We start from the raw sequence: 18,194 nt of genomic DNA, 5'->3' as shown, positions 1-18,194 counted from the left end.
CACACATATACATAAAATGCACACACCTTATTACCATAAGAGCATTTCAAAGACCTTCAAATTATACCCTCCCAATTTTCCACAGTCTCACCTTCAGTGAAGCATTTTGCTAAACATTTGAAATTAACATGATTTCTACCCTGTCAAACTGCCTAGATGCTGTTAAAGAACTTCTGCAACTCTTGCTTTCCTTAATGATATCACCAGAGAGCTGTGGCACCTCATCAAACTTTTCAAACATGTGTAAATTCAGAAAAAGATGAAAAAATATCCCTGTATATTTTATTAATCAAACTAGAAAAACTACAGGATTGGATGTTTTGGCTTTTGTGACCAACAACGTAAAAGCAAAAAGCCTCTAAATACTCTCATAAAAAGCTTAATTATAATTATTTAAAGATGTTGCAGTAGCATGAGGATTATTTTTTCTCTAATATAATGCACAGGAGAATGCACATTCTGATGCAAAATTAAAAGATTTTTTTTATTGTGTTACCCAACATGGGTCTATACATTATCCTACTTCAGGTCAATAAAGATATAGTGAACCAGTGACATTTGGCTAACATTTATCATCATACTTGTTGCCTATAAAATAATTTTAAAATTTAGAGATGCTTTAGAGATGCTTTAGAGATGCATGGGATGCCCTGGCAGAAGTATTGCACTATATTCCACTCTTTATGTGCTGATAACAAGAATTTTAGGTAATTTTAGATAGACAATTTAGATAAAATTAAATACCAAGTCTGTTTCATACCTGCAATACTGATTGCACTCCAGCTCGTACATTTTGCTCTTCAGTATCAATTTCAGATGTTTTATGCAAAGCATCTTCATAACAGCCATTTCTTGTCCAGTTTGAATTTCTAACTCCATGACTGGAGTTCATCCCTTTTTCCTGAAAAATATTTTTTCTTAAAATTCCACAGAGTTTTAGACAAGTATTTTGGCTTTATACTAAAGGAAAAAGGATATACTAGGTATTAAATAATAAATAACAGCAGGCAAATGCACCTGAGACACAACAATATTTCATGAGGCTTGTAGCAATTATCTTGAAGTACCTGAATGAAGTAACTATTTTTGTCACCCTTGCATTTGTATATAATTTTTACACAGTTGATAGTTGGTATACTGTATAATTCACATCTTGAAAACAGTTCAGAAAATGATATGAAATTTTAAATTGAACTAAGCACATTAAAAAACTACAGCTAATGGATAAAATTGGTAGCTTGTCCATACAGTGTTTTACCATTGATTTTCCCCAATAAATGCCCTGACACCAAAGAAAACCACAAATAAGCTAGCAAGGAGGCCACTTCTCTGTCTACTGGCAGACTAATGCACAAATATTAACCAACAATATTTTACCTCTTCTCTTTCTTTTCCTTTCTCTGATGAATTATGGTCAACATTTTCATCACAATCTACAGCTGTGCACTGCATTATTTCTTCAGGTTCTTTCATAAATAAAGGTTTGTCTTCTTGTTGAATCCATTCTTGATACACCTTCACCACCTTCCTCATGGCAGCTGCTTCACATATTGGCAACAGAAATGCCTGCAAGTAGAAAAAGAAACAAAACACTGTTAAAATATTTGAAATAAGTTGGGCTCTATAATGTATAAGATCTAAGAGATAAAGGTGGAAAAAGACAGCCACTGTTGGATCCCAGCATACAAACTATTGCCAAACCTAAATGTTTGCTCACTTTCTTCATATGTAAACTTAAAACATGAAAAAAACCCCACATTTAAACAAAAAAGCTTATCAAGAAATACTTCAAAAGACATAAGAATCTATGTGGGCGTATCTAGTTAGCACCTAGGCTGCTGAAATTAAGACCCAAACACACATCAAAATATGTAAAACTAATGAGCAGAGGTTTCTATTACAATTCAATTTTCTCTTCCATTCAGAGGATTTGGAAAAGTGGAGTTAAACCAGCTCTAAATGACTAAGAAAAATTTAAGTGACACACAATACTGGTAGTCTTCTACCTTGTTTTTAGCTAATTAAGATTTTACAAAACAGTATCCTTAAAGCTAATTACTCCCTGGGAAGATTTCAGTATTATTGTTTCTACAAATCATGCATTTGAGTTGGTGAGATGGCTGATCGGTGCCCTCTTCAGAAGGTTTTCTGTATTGGCTGTGTTGGTAACAACTAGTCATAGACCAGAAACTTTTAACATTAGCCAGATTTTAGCTACAAATACACTTACCAAAGGCCACGATGCCTTAATTATATACTCAGAAGAACAGATAAACTACACTTACACACCGTTTTACAGGGTCTGTGCTGTGACTGTTGAAAACTACTTGCCCATGTCTTTAAGGAGGGCCCACTTAACACAGGTAGTATGTTCACTCTGGAAACAGATTTCATACCATTATCACACTAAAAAGAATTCAGCTGTGTATTACAGGATTAAACTGACAAGTCCAATCATAAACTTGCTCATCAAGTCTAACATTCTCCTGCAAGTCCATATATGTGTTTTTGTACCCTCAAGTCTAAAATGCATAAAAATTGTTCTCTACAGACCACCTTTCCACCACTCAGTACCACTGAAACCTCCTCTTGACACGAATAACTTAGTCCTCATGTTTTAGAAACATTACAAACATCTTGTGTATTAGAAATTATTTTACACTGAAAACTCCTAGCTAAATAATGATGTAAATAAGATTTCGTAATTGCACATGAAATCCAAATAATCTACACGAACTCACAGAGTGACTTGTAAAAAGAATGAAGAAAATTGCCTTTACTTCTTTTCCCTGTGGAGACAGTGAAAAGTAGACCAATGATAATTTATACTCTACATTCTCAGACTCTGTAAAACCCTTGAGTGTCAGCTGAATTCAGGTAACTCTGCTATGTCCTTCAGTAATGAGCTCCTCCAAGCTCCTGAATACAAGGGATGTGGATAAGCTTCTGACATTTATTTGCCTCATTCAAGAATTTTTACTTCATCCAGGTAAGTTTTAAAATGTTCAGCTTTCTGCTGTTTAAAGCAATTAGTGTTGTGCATTTAACTTGAAATGTAGTGTATCTTTCTTTAATACTATTCAGAAAACTCTGTTCGTCTTATGATCTATAGCATGGGGCATAAAGAAAGTTATCTTATTCTATTTCCCACACTGAACTCTAAGTTACTATTAATGAAGACTCCATATTCTGGCATATGTTCTCAGTTTAAATTTGTTTTAATAGTTTCCAGTAGAGAAATACTATTCTGAGTATGCTCAGCTAACATTTCTGGTTGCAGTGAAGTCAGAAACAGAAGCTGCTACATTTATAGCTGTCTGTCCTACTCTTCTGATGAACACTATCAAGGAAAGGGCATTCAGATGCTTCTAAAACAGCTCTATAACAGCTGCAGACTCCCACAGAAGGCTTATGTTAATATGGTTGGCTGTGAATTCTAATACGTACAGTGTTCATGTATGAAAACATTAAACATTCCTGTCTATGGGGAAATGTGAAGTCCAAGTTAAATGTTGCTAAACTGGTTATTAAAGATATAAAATGGGAAAAATCATGAACTAGGGTTACTTCAGAATGTTAGCTTCTTGATTTTTGAAGGCAGGATGACAGAAAAAACCTGTAACTTGGTATAATGTTCTGTTTAACAAGTGCTCTTGAAAGAAAACCATGTCATAATGAAACCATACAAAAACATAATCAAGATTCTTGCATTCTAAAGAGAGTTTTTTACCTGTCGAAAAATCTCAGTTAGAAAATTAACATTGCTTCTTTTAGAAGAGAAGACTTTCCGGACAATTTCAATATCAGTTAAATGCTCTTCATCAATACTGCAGAGGCTGGAAGAACTTGGTTCTCTCTCTGTTAGAGTACTTGTATTAGAATGAGATTGTTCTGGTTCTGTATTTCTATCCTGCTTATCAGTACTTTCATTTTTGCTGTCCTCCCTTGAAGCCATGCTAGCAGCTGCTCTCTGAAAAAAAAATTTAGATAATTCATTTTTAGTACAGCAATAAATCAATACAATTTAAGTATAATTTAAACAGTGCAAAGAATTAAACAAGAAACAAACAAACAAACAAATAAAAGGACTTAACTGCATTTCAAGGCTTCTAATGTACAGTTGATTAAAAACAAATTAAAAACAAAATTTGAAAAAATAAAGCAGCATTGCAGGTCCTTTCAAACTGAATTAATAAACATACAATTTGTTTAGAAATTACTTTTTTTTAAAAACTTTTCATTAGTCATAATTATTGGAGGAAAGCATACTGCTGACATAACAAATAAACCAAAACATGTAAACAAATATATTTTTGTATATTTGGTTTTACCTGAATATTCTTTGGCACATTTTCACCTTCCATCCCAGGAATATGAGGTCCTGTATGAGGTTTTGGCTCAAGCCAGAAAGACACCAACCATCGAATGACAATAACACGAGCCTTAATGAAAGGTTCCTTTGTGCAATAGATTGCCTCATTGGTTTCAGCATCTTTCTTAACTATTACGTAGTGTGGCTTTGGTCTCATTTGTGGTATATCTGTATGAAAATACAACATCTTAAAAATACGTGCAGAGAGAAAGATCTGCATAAGAAATAAATCCTAGAACCATAACCAGCACACATGAACTTTCAGAGGTGTAGTTTTGTTGCATTCACTGTTGCACCACTCATTCCAAGATGCGCTGGAATGAATGCAACAGAGAAAATGTCAAGAACTGTAAGACATCAAAACACTTGAATTTTCTCCTGAAGGGAGACAACACTGTTGGTCCAAAAGACAGAAACTTATTTCTGCTATGTGGAACCTTTAATTTTTTATCTGAAAGTGATTTCTATAGCCTTACGGTTTTGCTTACATTTTTTTTCTATATACGTAAACACATTTCATTATCTTCAGGTTCTTTCAAACTACCTTATATTCAATATTTAAAGATAAACTTCAGCAAACTCACTACTTCAAATTTTCATTGAAAACTACAAAGTTCCAAGTAGCAAAATAACTGTCAACTAGACTCTGACCTATACAAGAAGACTATTTTCATATAAAACTAATACACTGAGAAATCTAATCATGGCTACAATGGGAGATATATAATTCCAAAATGCAAATGCAATAAAAACAGCCTCTTCTGCCCCTGCAAAAGGTAAAAGATCAACAGAACGGAGAAACCCTGCTCCAAAGCCACATGAGCTTTGCAGCTTCACCTAGGGCCCCATTCGCTGTGGCTAATTTTGCTGGACTTTGCTGCCAGACCACAGGCATGTACATTTTACTATGACTTAGCTGCAAGATGACTCTGAGGCAATAGCTTCTATACTGGCTTGTAGGGAGTGTAATGAAAGATGCTCAGGGGCACATCAGCTGGCAAGAACTGTGATTGTTTGGGGACTAGAACTGAGAACTCCATTTTCGCCATCCCATGATGGTTCAGAACTGTTTAGCTTTTCTGGTTCTCTATTGCGCTAGAGTCATTGGTACTCCTGAATCTGCTTCACAAAAAACCATGACAGTATTTAACTCAATGTGGATGGAATGAACATATATGGTAAAAGCATTACAAAGATGGGGGACACATGGAAAAAATTTTTTAATTGTGCATTTTTCTGTGATTTAACATTGCAAAATGTCATTTCTGGGTTTTACAGCCCAAGACATGGTGCAGAATATTTCTGCATTACCATCATCAACCTGAAGCAGCAACAATACTTTCATGTGCAAATGACATTTTTCTGAAAGTGGTATGCCAACCCACCGTAGTCTTAGTCCTATAAGGGCAATTACGAGATATACTCCAAAACAAGAAGACAAATATTTGTGTGAGGACTGATTATGATATGCGCTGTCAGGACACCCTGATGCTAGTGTTTCAGTATCATGATTTCCATCTAGTGACAGCAAAAAAAAGGCCAGGAAACTCAAACCAAAACAAACACAAAAACCCAAAACAAAAAAACAACTAACAAAAAGACAGAAGCATGGAAAAATCATGGTCTTATCCATATACAGAGAGTGACAAATTGAACAGAGACAGTTATGTCAGCACTGCCTTAACTCTTCTGTCGCCTGCAGTACATGAGCAAGAGAGAAGTTTTCCATGGTTTTACAGGCCAACCAGAAAGCAGTTAAAGGATACTAATGGTGAAAGTCAAAGAAGATTTTAAAAAGTCACACTGAACAATATGAAGGTATTCCCTGACTGTATCTTCCTAAAGCAAAGTCAAGAGCTGTTTTAAAGGATCCTGTGTAACTTCGCCAGTTTATGATGTTAGAATCCAAGAGGGACAAATCTGGACAGCAGTGAAGAAATAATCAACTACTGTCTTAGCAATTATATTATGATAGCCTTTTTAAGGCATCTAAAGTGCAACCAATGTATCTCCAGACTGCTGTAAAGATTTCCTAGTTATCATTACAAATACACAAGATCCAGCACCCACACTGAGGATATCCATGCTGGTGTATCTCAGTGTCTTTTTAAAAGCCACAAACAAAAGTAGTGATAGAGCCATCATGATGCTGCTAAACTGAGGAATATTTTCCTGTACAAACTTCAAAACTACATCCACACTTTTCAATGGAAGCATTATTTTTGGAGGGAAAAAACCATGATTCTTGCATACCATCTACCTATGTACATAACAAATGCACAGAATACTCTTTGACAAGTTTACAAATGGTTTATTTACTGCAAATAATAAAACCCCAGTACATTGTTTTCATTCTGTGGAAAGCAGCAGGTTAGTAAGAAAATTAAAAACTAAGGTATCTTAAACAAGCATGTTTAACAGTACAATCTGCGAAAAATGAAGCAAATGCCTGGTAGCATAGCATTTAAAGATGGAGAAGTCAGTTCTCTCTGGTATCTACTAGCATTCAGCAGAGCACAAAGGCTGCAATACTGGCAGTATTTTCAGAAGCACTAAACATGCAGTAAACATGTTTTTGCAGCACACTGTCTCCTCCTTGTTTCATGATAACCTCTCAGAACATCCTCTTTTTATAACTTGTTTCAACTGCATTATGTGCTGCAGCTGCTTCTCAAATGTATCCTTCTTCCAGCTGCTTCTCAAATGTATCCTCCTTCCAGCTGCTTCGTGTATTTTCAAATTCTGTCCATCTTGGAAGAAGATTTCAAGGCTTCAGATGAGAACACAGACATAAAACCAAAGCAAAACAGAGCTTGTTAGATGGACTCACACAGCACAAGAGTAAATATTCCCTTCCCCCAACTTTCTGTTTTTTCTTTCCATTGTGTTTTGGGCTTTCCCTACCCCCTGCCCTTCCCCCTCTGGGAACTTGATGTGAGCTGATCACAAAAAGAAAAGGAAGCTGAAGGTGGTGGAAGACATACAGAGGGTAGAAAGTGAACAGGCTAGCAAAAACACACTTGCACACCTGTAAGCTTTGACCATGCTTAATTTTTAACACAATAAAGGGTTCATAAGGAATGAAGAGCTAAAGACAGCTGTAAAAAAGCCCACATTAGTGTTTCCCTGTAAATGAAGGAGCCTATCTAAATGGCTTGGAAATGGCACAGAAAGGCACATTACCATGATGAAAGAAGCAATGCTCCTGAAATATTACTGCCATATCTGTAGCTCTTACTAAACAACTTCTAACTCAATCTCAACAGATATTTAACAAAGACTTTACAAACAAAATAAACACTAAGGCAAAAAAAAAAAAAAATACCCAAACAAACCACCTCTAACCAAACAAAAATAAAAACAACCCCCCTCAGAAAACAATCTCATGGGCTTTTCTAATGCTGTATTCCTCTTCTAAGTCTGTAATACCAAAGCCAGAATTTGAAGGAGCCACAATACTTAGCCTTCTCGTAACTGGACTGCTTGGTGCTTGTTGCTGTAGGCAACATACTTATCAGGAAAGAAGCAAAGAAATCTCAGTCCAGTATACTGTCTCCAGTAAAGCCCTGTATCAATGCTGGCTTACTAAAACTACTGTTCTGATTTGTACCTCATGACTTCTCTTAAATTAAACATTACACCAGTAGCATGAGAACTGTTCTTAGTAGCAAGCTCAGTGCCCAAGTTTGCCCTGCCTTCTCCCTCAAGGCTGTAAATTAAGAACAAGCACAGGATTATTTTCAAATAGGTTGGGAAGATGCATGCCAGAGAAGAACATCTGGAGAAAAAATTACTCAACTTACCAATGCTTATGTTGTTTTCATCACTGTATTGTTCCAAAAATCCTCATTATAGTTGCTCACTGTGCACAGTCTAAGGCACTCACAGTAATTCTTGAGATCTGTGCACATTTCTTCTTGTTTCCCATTGTCCTCTTCTTTACTAAGGCCTTGGAAGTTTCTTGTTTACCATTCACAGAAAAACAGAGGACTACAGTAACACGTCTATGGAAGACTCAATCAAGATCTTCACAGAAAGAGAAAAATAGCATTTCCATATTTCTTGTTCTGGAGCATCAAGCAACAGTAGGTTTGCTTTCTCAGCACTGCTTACTGTCTCTCTTGTAGCTATTTTATCACTCAATCTCTTCAGCATCTGCACAGTAACTCTTATTCTACTGTTACTTATGGCTGTATTTATACTGGTTCTTCTCCTGTAGATGAGAAAGTTCAGTGTTTGTCTTTCCCAAGAGAACATGGCTTTGACACAACCATCTCTCAAATCTAAATAAATGTACATGGAATAGAAGAAGGTAAGACCTTTTCAACAAACTTCCCTGACAGTATAATTTTAGAATATGGAATTGTGTCAGGAGATCACTACTCTGCAGAGTCCTTCTAAGATGCTGCATCAACAGGTAAGACGAATGGTGACTCAAGTGAGGAAATGGTAACTTAAAGCCTGTGTACAAGGTATTGCTTTGCAAAGAGGAGTCTTGGACTCTGTTGGCCTACAACCAACATGTGTATGGGTGCATGCAAACCTGAGAGAACAAAATCAAGATTTGCAAACAACATTCTGGTTTAAAATGGCTAAAAACTCTGACTAAAACTCAGGTTTGGCTAGAAAACACCTAACATTCCACTCTCTATATGGAAAGATACATTCCAGCGCCATCAGCTTTGAAGACTGTGCAAAACTCTAGCTTCCTTTTTCCTACTGCAAGCTCTTGATAAAACGCAGTTGGCACAAAAGCCTAACTTCGCCCTGTCAGAAATGTGAACAAGCACTGTATCATCCAAACACTGTGATTCTGTACAGACAAAACCAACACACCCAAAGAACAGCACACTAACACGTTTTATTTTGGCAGCAGTAGTTTCTCTTCAGAGCACAACTGAGATCAGCAGTGGTTGCATTAGAGAAAGGTTTTACAAGAACATTTAATTTACCTCATTCAGGTTAACAGAGCAAGACTGACTCTAATGAAAGGGTCAGAGGCTTTCACAAACAAAGAAGTGAAAATCATAAACAGGAATCTTAACATGTTCTTTCATGACAAATACTTTTGAAGAATGCCCTTCATGAGCAAAATGACTCAAGCTAAAAAGTTATTTGCTATATTGTCTTGTTAGGAGTCAGAAAGCACAATTACCTGTCTCAAACATTGCTAAGACCACAGAAGGGAGGAATTTGTGACAGGAAGGTGCTAATTCCAGGCCTGACAGAGGCAAGATCTGGTTAGCACACTCTGGTTATCACACTCCCTCTGTGACAGACTGCATGACAAGAAGCACCTGTTTATATGCATATCACCGGTCAAAGAAGTAACATCCCAAGTTATGGGACAGGAGGCATCTGTGGCCACCAATGGCCACCAAAGCTCCCCCAAAGACATCTCTGTGGACAGCTGGAACCTGGACTGTCTAAAGGCAGTACTGCTGTCCAGGTGTTAGGACCTAGGGGGAGGTTAACAACATTTGGAAGACCGATGTATTACTAATAGTGGATACAAAGAATGCAGAGTTTAGGGGCCATAAGAACATTTGGCACAAGATAAGGAAGAAATTAATAAAACCATCTCAGCAATTCTGATGAAATCAGTTCCAGCTGGGTAAAAGGTAATTCCACAGGGGGAGATCTGCGACCACTGAATCACCAACCAAAGAAACCCAGCATCCCAAAAGAAGAGAAAGACTGAACAAGCAGACTAATTAACATATGATGCATTTAACCAATCGAAGATGGAATACTAATTAATAAGAGAACTATATTACTTGTAGCCAATAAGCAATAATTCCTTTGCTTCTAAAATGTATAAATATTGAAAAGATTTGATTATCAACAGCAGACCTTGTGGACACAGCACCCCTTTCAGCACAGAACTTATTAACAGATGAACAAACCAGACCCGCACCAAGCCCAGGGGTGAAGAAGGCCCAACAAGACACTGCTGGATCTACGGGTGGTGACCAGCTTCTGCTTCCACTCTTTCTCTCTCCTTTTCCATCTCTCCCTCTCCCTCTGTCTTTTCTTTCCCCATGTAGTCAATGTTACAAAAAAAAGTCAGCACTGTTGAACCAGCATTTGGTCTTGCTGTCACCTTAATTTGGGCAGAGGCAGCTCTCACTAATCCGATCATAACATTGCTACTAGATAAAATGTAATGATTTTATCAGCTGTTTTAACACTTACCAAGTATAGGGTTATACAAGCTGGTCTCCTTACAGATGTTTGGGAAAATAGAAGGTAAGTAGTATTTCTTAAAATTTGAGAATAAAAATGAAAATCCCTTTTCCTGGTTTTCCTTGTTCTTCCATTCTAAACTCTTAACCTTAAAACAAGAATTTGGACAAAGTAAATATCTACAAGTAGAATAAACAGGTAACTGATGAAATGTCCTCTTTTTAAGTTATTCCTTTGAAAGAAAATCATATATATTTTAATAAATAGTTTTTAAAAGACGAAACAGAAACTAGCTGGGAAATGTCAATGAAACCAAGACCATTCTCTTACAAAATATTGTTTCAAAATAAATTTGAACACAGAAAATACTGAAACCAACGGAAATATACTTGATTTTGCAGTCATCTTGCCAAGTCAGAGTATGCCCAAACTGACTGTTTTTAATGAAACTGTTTTTATATTTCAAAATGTTTAATAAAAAAAGAGTAAATACCCATGCCATTCAAAATATTTCTTTGACAAATTCTTTTAAGACATTTTGACTAACAAGTCATATAGTCATTATAATAGGTACTTGGATTCATTTGTATAACTGGCAACATGAAACAAACAAATTTTTCAACCACAAGCAGCAGAAGATACAACTTTGAAGTTGAGTTATGCAGATGTACTTTCATGGATCATGAGTGCTAAGCATTCCCCTTTATGAAATGTTTTCCTACATGGTAAGTGGTACCAAGCATGGTAAGTGCTCCTCAAGAAATACAACATGCAGTTTCCATCCTTGTTCCTGAGAATCCATCTGCCTGCAGAGCTAGGTAATCTACCAAGTCTATCATCAATAATATAAAGGAAGACTCCCGTCTCTTTTTTTTTTTTTCCTTTTCCCCTCTACTTCTCCATTTCTTACTCAAAGGCTGAGATCATGGAATCGTCAAACTTCAAAGGGAAGAACATGGTGTGTCTGAGCTGCACACCATGGACTAAATACTCATTCAACTCTTCATTTTCTGCACACAGCTGATCCACTGGTTGAAGACAATAGTACAGGGAAGATGAAAATGAGAAGGGAGATGAAATCAGTATTGCTAGAAGTGACTGACAAGTCTTCTTTTCTCTCCATTTGCCACAATCTGATGGCAGATCCTGTGGTAAAAGGTCTAGGAATCGTCACACAGACGACAAGGGAACATTTTTCTAGAAAAATTTGCTTTTTACAAAAAAGGGAGTGGCAAGGAAGGATTCTTTAAAACATTTTTATATGTATTTGCAGTGCTACAAGTAAAAAAACTTACTGTAAAGGACAAAGAGGTGTTAATTGTTTCACACTTGTTTGCTTGAAAAGTATGGAACGTACCTGAATTACCATGTATTTCAAAAGTGCTTCTAAAAAATAGCTTGTTAAATCTTCTTGTCCTTTATCTCCTGATTGTGGAGGAACAAGTGGAGTGATTTCTTCTAGAGTCACTTGAGCTATTTAAAGAAAAACAGAAGTACATCTAACATTTAGATTATTTCTCCTCATGTGTAATCATCTAAAAAGTTATGAAAGTAGAAATGCACTGCAGCAAGCAGAGACAGTTACAGGTAAAACAGTCCATCCATAGATTAATGAAAATCAGGAAATTTTAACTTCTAAACCACCATGGAACTAATTTCTTACACATATAAAAAGCACAGCAGACAATAAGTAGGTTTTCTCTATGCACTTTTGGAACCTACCTGCCAAATCCAAATTTTTAAAAAATTCTTTTGGAATTTATGCCAACAATTGTATAACACTTACGCTACACAAATGCCAAATCTTTATTTATATCTTTCACCATTTTCCCATTTAGCAGTTGATCAATTACATTTTTTTTAAGTTTAACTGTCTGTATCCTTCTTTGCCTCGACAGTGAAGCTAGTCAGAGTTGATTTTTCTCCTGTTCCTGTAGTTACATGTTCACATGTCAATCTTTGCACTCTGAATTTCAGAAGATAACGCCAAAAAAGGGTTTAAATAGGTAGAAAAATTTTACTTGCAGAGCTATCCTGCCATGAAATTCGTCTGCTGTGTTCCAGCAAATTTCATTTCTAGTCATGGAGACACTGCTCTCCTCTACAAGCAGTAAAATACTCAAATACTAAGGGAAGATGGAAAGAAGTACAACATTCAGGGGAAAAAGTGTTCAAGTTTTTAGTCCCATTTATGTGAATGCACAGTTTGCACTTACATTCAAAGACCCCATCCAATTGCAAATCATTAATAAATGAGCTTCAAATCCCACTATCAAGAATAAATTGAGTTAGGAGGCACTTAATACTGGAGTGTACAAAGGAAGAAACTGTCCTAAGAATCATCTTAAGAGAAAAATCATTCTCACTCTATTGATTAGGGCCAAGATAATGACCTTATCATTAAAAAAACAAAAACAAACAAAAAACTCATCTCAGAATGCTCAAGCTTTTCCACTCTTGCAAACCTTTAAGACCTCAAGTTTTGCAATTTCCAAGGTCTGTTTCTTTATGAAGATTCCAAGTTGCAAGAATGCCACAGCTTTAATTGCCTGGTCACATTTGTCCTTACACATTAGCCTAACAACCACGCATTCTCTTGAAGGCCACACCAGAAACATCTTTGCACAGCTGGCTCCCTGGACTATGAACAAAGCCAGTGCAAGTGTTCGACACAAGCAGAATTCACTTGTGCAAGTTTGCAGTAGATGCAGGATCCTCTTGCAATTTTTAAGAATTACACACAATTGGTCAGTTTATTTTCACCCCTAGGCATTAAGGTACAATAACCTATTTGAAGGGAAAAACCCCAACAACCACAAAAAACAACTAATTCTGAAAAACAACAAAAAAGACAGAAATTGCTACAGAAGAAGACCTGACAAACTGCTAAGAAACTCATCTCAGCTCCATTATCTCCCTGGGTATGTATGTATGTCAGTTACTTCAACTTGCCTTATCTGTGACAAGATTTGAATTACGTCGAGAATTGAGTAATATTACCGAATTACTTACTTTCTTGGACATTAAGGGGAGGATTAATAAGATTATCTAGTGTTCGGGGGCCATATTCAGACTGTGGTGATGAAAATCCAGGAATCAAGCAAGAAAACATCCATAATTGTTCTCTACTACAGTTATTTTGAAGTGCTTGCAGCCACAAAAGAAAGAGACGCACACCCTCTCGACGTATCTTAAAGGAAAAAACATGGAATAAGTTATCTTGTGCCAGAACAAACAAAAAAGCATTTCCATTTGTCCTGGAGGGAGAAGGAGAAGGGAAGAGATAAAAAAAAATGAGGATAGACAGTATGACCCCCAGCAATCAGCAGAGTGAAACTAACACATCTGCTGCTCCTGATGAAATGCAAGGGCAAGCCTGGCACCTTCACTGCTGTTTGCCTCAAATAATTTCTCACAGGGGTTTCTCTGAAAGAAGAGGAAGAAAACCAACGTGTCTAATCACTTGCTTGACTACACCACTGCAAGATGCCACATGAATTTTTCAGAAATACGAAGACCAACATAAAATTTCTAAATATGTTCATTAACTATAACAACAGAGTGAGTGAGCTTTCTGTATCAGAAAGACCAATTCTACCTTCTTCCATTTCTCCTCTAAAAAAGGTAATAAAGTCCTAGAGCACCCCCTTCCCAGCTCTCATACTGGAGAATTTCAGTACCAGAGAAGCCCACAGGTGGTTTACAGAGGAGTGGTGCAGTTGTTTTGTCCTAACCATTTAAATTACTCTTGCCACCAGCAGGCCTCCCTGGCCTAGATAATCTTCCACTTCCAAGGTAGCCTGAGCCCCAAAATCAACTTCCTTGCCCTAACAATGAACAGTTAATGCTTACTATTTTGTTAATGCAAAATCCTTTAAACCGCTGGCTACACTACAGAAACACATTACCACTATGAGTAGTTCTACTGAGATAAAGCTGATGATTTGAAGTCATTCTTTCATGACACACAAGTCACAATCTGGTTCTCATTCCAGGGTTTTTACTGTAAAAATTTGCCCTTGTGTTCTTATTTTTTCTTTTAAGTATTGTAGACAAAATTGCATGCAACTTTTTGCAGTACCTTTAATGAATTTCCAGTGTGCAGAAGCTTCTTTAAAATCAACCCTAAAAAAAGGAGAAAAAAAAATGTTTGCTTTTGTTCTTTCTATATTAAGTGAAATGTCAGAGTTCTCGGTCAGACTTGATAGCCACTTTTAAACAAGTCCTTGGCAATCTCCAATTTAATCTTGGTGACCTTGATACCTTCAAGCAACTGACTCAATGCCAGAAGGAAAAAAAAATCAAATATCACCTTTCATAGCCTACTCACAGAATATTTTTTCCCAAAAACTTTTGAGATGTGTACATTAAAAATAAATCAAGTCATCACAGTGCATAAAAATCAGCATTCCCTATTTACAAATACCTCATGTCAGTTTTGAAATGTATTACTAGGAGAAAGAAAATAAGGAAAAAAATATTTAAAACTCCAAATTTTTCACCTGTCCTTGTTCTTTCTCAGCCACTCTTCTATTTTTATATTCCCAGATATAAATCTATACAAAAGAGTATTCATTACATTGGCGGGGCTTTTTGTCTATTTCTTTTATTTTCTTTTTTATTTTCCTTCACCTAGCTTGGAAAATTCTCTAGACCAAGTTTAAGCCACTTAAACTTTAAGGAAATGAGTGGCATAGTAGCCACTAATTGGTAGCTACTAATAAAAAGTAAAATGAAAGGGAGAGGAAAAGGGAGAGGGAAAGAGAATCAACTTACCAATACTATGAAATTGCCACCTCTGATGAATCCTTTCAGGAAGGAGCTGTAAAATTTTCTATAAAAAACCAGAACCCAAGGATGTTTGTTGCAGATATCGCTCTTGAAAGACCAAACACAGCCCTTTCACAAAGGCCACAGATCAGAAGCTGAAGTATCAACTCAGAAAATTCCCACAATGCTTTCTTTAGAAGCATTGTTGTCCTTTCAAGGTGACCCCATTCCTAATGCTAAGAAGCCCAAAGGCTCTGACAGCCTGTCTGTAAGGTCTGCACTGGAGACTTCAGATGTTACTGCAGGTCATCTGGCTCCATTAGCTCTCTCACGGACACTGCTGCTCAGAGCATAGGGAATGGAATGGGACCAGTCTCTGTCTCAGTTGCTCTGGTTCACAACAGATTGCATTAAGTTACTCCACCTTTCTAATGGCTTCAGTTAGGATGTTCAGCTGTCAACCTGCCTCTGTGGCACAAGCAAATGTGCTTCAGCCTTCTCAACTGAGGGGTAATGAACCATAGCAAAACAGTGAAGACAAGACCTCTACAAATAGAATGATCGTCTCCAGAAACAAGAAACAAGTTAGTAATTCCAAATCTGCCATGTAAGACTTGCAACATTTACACTAGAGGCATTTGCAACTTGTAAATAACCTGATTTTTCCTGGCTGTGGCCCTCCAGCACACTGTGAAGCTGCTTCCAATGCACAGATCACATAATATTCCTTTATGTAGGAACTAGTGAACAAATTAATTAGCTCTCTTTCACATTCACCAACATAACTCACCAATAAATAAATAACAACTGAATTTGTATTCAACCATGTGATAAGCATAGATCAACTTTTAGTCTTGCATATTTTTAAGAAACACAACCCTTGTTCTATAATTAGAAGCCTCCATCAAAAAGGAGATGAAAACTTGACATTCTAAGCTATTTCTAAACTATAGTATCTGCTTATAAATGTTCTGATTTTATTAAATTATTTCATTATTGTCTAATTCATCTTAATTAATTAAGTCAAGATATGCTTTCAGAAAGAATATTGTGAAATGCAATTTTCAAATAATGAATATTTTTTAAAAGGATCTATAAAAAAAATTCTGCAGTAGCAATCTATTATGAGAAAAATCAGATATAACATGCAATCCAAAGGTCAAAAATATCATGACTAAATAGAGATCACCTTTCTATAAATTTCAATGTGTATAACACATGGTGGGGAAATACCACTTCCAAAGAGTAATCAACTATTTAGAGACACAGAAGCATCTTTTTCCAGTTTAGACATCTTCTTGCAAAACCACAAGTCAAATTTTTATTTTTAAAACAAAACACATAAATTCAGCTCTATGCAAATGCAAGACAGAATGCAGTTAAATGCAAAGTGTATTTACAGATGACTGTAGAATAATAGGACTTAAAGCAAAAAATATTGAAAATATCTTACCTCAAAAATAAAAAGAATAGAATCTAATTCTTCTCTCTGCGACTTGTGACCTAGTTGCAAAAATAAATAGTTAAAATAGTTAAATATAAAATGCACTTTCAAAACAAAGATCCTTAAATGTCTTCATACAACCATAACTTTGCACTGCTTCTGCAAATAAAAATTATACTCCACAAATACAGTTTATAGCAGCTACAATTTGCATAACTTCCTATTATGGCATCCACAACTGGGAGAGATTAAATTACACAGTATCCTGTTAAAAGACTAATTCTGCAGAACACAAAGTATAACACCTTAAGAATCCTCACTTTGAAAAGGGCAAACACAGTCATCGGAAAACAAACACTTTTTGCTCACCTCCAGTTGAATGCATATCTCACTGTTCTCCCTTCATTTGCAAAGTTAGTCCTTAGACATATTTCTGCATGGCTAATGTTGTCATTTGTGACCACACAGAGCTTTATTTATATTTATTTATATTTATATTTATTTGTATTTATATCACCCTGCTTTATTTCATAACAAAGTCACAAGCATCAAGACAAAAGAATTCTGTCTGAAACACTTACCTTTTTGTTTAAGGCCCACTTCAATAGTCACAAAGTTTTCAAAGAACACATAATATATATGTGAAAAATGTAGGTCAAAAAACTGTTTGAGATCAATTGATTCTGCATTGTCTGAAAAACAGAACAAAACACTGTTTATATTTATTTCAAATATTCAGAGTCAACCACTACATACCATTATCCAGCAGTATGAACTGAAGATATTTAGAAGAAAAATTATTGGTTTTAAAATAAATAACTAATTAAAGAAACTATTGAAGTTTTCACTCTTTACACTGAGGCTAATGAAATTCAGTATGGCATGCCATAAGTGCCTAGTGAATTTTAAAATGGGAAGCAGCATCTTCTTGCACACCCATTGTTTGCATGACAGTAATGCCAACAAATGCCAGTCACGAACCCTAATTCCATCAGGACTAGCACTGTACAGATTAATCTGGTTTCAGTTGTTAATTTAATAGAAATAAAGCTTGTGATACTGCCCAAACTCTACAACAGAAAGAACATCACCATCTCCAATTGTAATTACTAAGCACAACTAAGCTTACTAAATAAAGTGGAAGAAGGATGTTAAGTGAGGAACACATCTGCTCTGTAGATAGATAAGCTGGAAGAATGCAAACAACAGCACTGGATTCCCACTGTTGCCTTCTTACTCCCTCCAAGTTCCAAGATGCACTTTACGTTCTAGTCTGGCTCCGTCCCTGACACTCCTTTGATTGTGTGGTCTAGGGAAATTAGAAGATGGGATCTCAGAGATACCCTGAGGCAGCAACATCACTGTAAGTATATGGGAATGTGGTTTCTTGTGTACCCCAGGAAGCTTTCCAGACCCTCTTCC

General features: G+C 36.2%; 1 protein-coding gene across 2 annotated transcripts in view; it reads right to left on the bottom strand.

The window, feature by feature from the left end:
• The window catches only part of RALGAPA1 (Ral GTPase activating protein catalytic subunit alpha 1), a 131,318-nt gene that overhangs the window by 102,649 nt on the left and 10,475 nt on the right, over positions 1-18,194 (bottom strand). For both annotated transcript variants that reach the window (XM_053944606.1, XM_053944607.1), the window contains exons 2-12: positions 17,354-17,464; positions 16,782-16,831; positions 15,335-15,392; positions 14,640-14,683; positions 13,571-13,748; positions 11,916-12,031; positions 10,568-10,706; positions 4,332-4,540; positions 3,731-3,970; positions 1,378-1,566; positions 761-901 (exon numbers count right to left, since the gene is read on the bottom strand). In XM_053944606.1, coding sequence (XP_053800581.1) covers positions 761-901; positions 1,378-1,566; positions 3,731-3,970; positions 4,332-4,540; positions 10,568-10,706; positions 11,916-12,031; positions 13,571-13,748; positions 14,640-14,683; positions 15,335-15,392; positions 16,782-16,831; positions 17,354-17,464 — 1,475 coding nt within the window. The remainder of the gene's footprint in view (positions 1-760; positions 902-1,377; positions 1,567-3,730; positions 3,971-4,331; positions 4,541-10,567; positions 10,707-11,915; positions 12,032-13,570; positions 13,749-14,639; positions 14,684-15,334; positions 15,393-16,781; positions 16,832-17,353; positions 17,465-18,194) is intronic.

The sequence above is a fragment of the Vidua chalybeata genome, chromosome 6, assembly GCF_026979565.1.
Source record: "Vidua chalybeata isolate OUT-0048 chromosome 6, bVidCha1 merged haplotype, whole genome shotgun sequence".
Taxonomy (NCBI): domain Eukaryota; kingdom Metazoa; phylum Chordata; class Aves; order Passeriformes; family Viduidae; genus Vidua; species Vidua chalybeata.
Note: the sequence above shows the minus strand (reverse complement) of the source record. Positions and strands in the feature narration are given on the sequence as shown.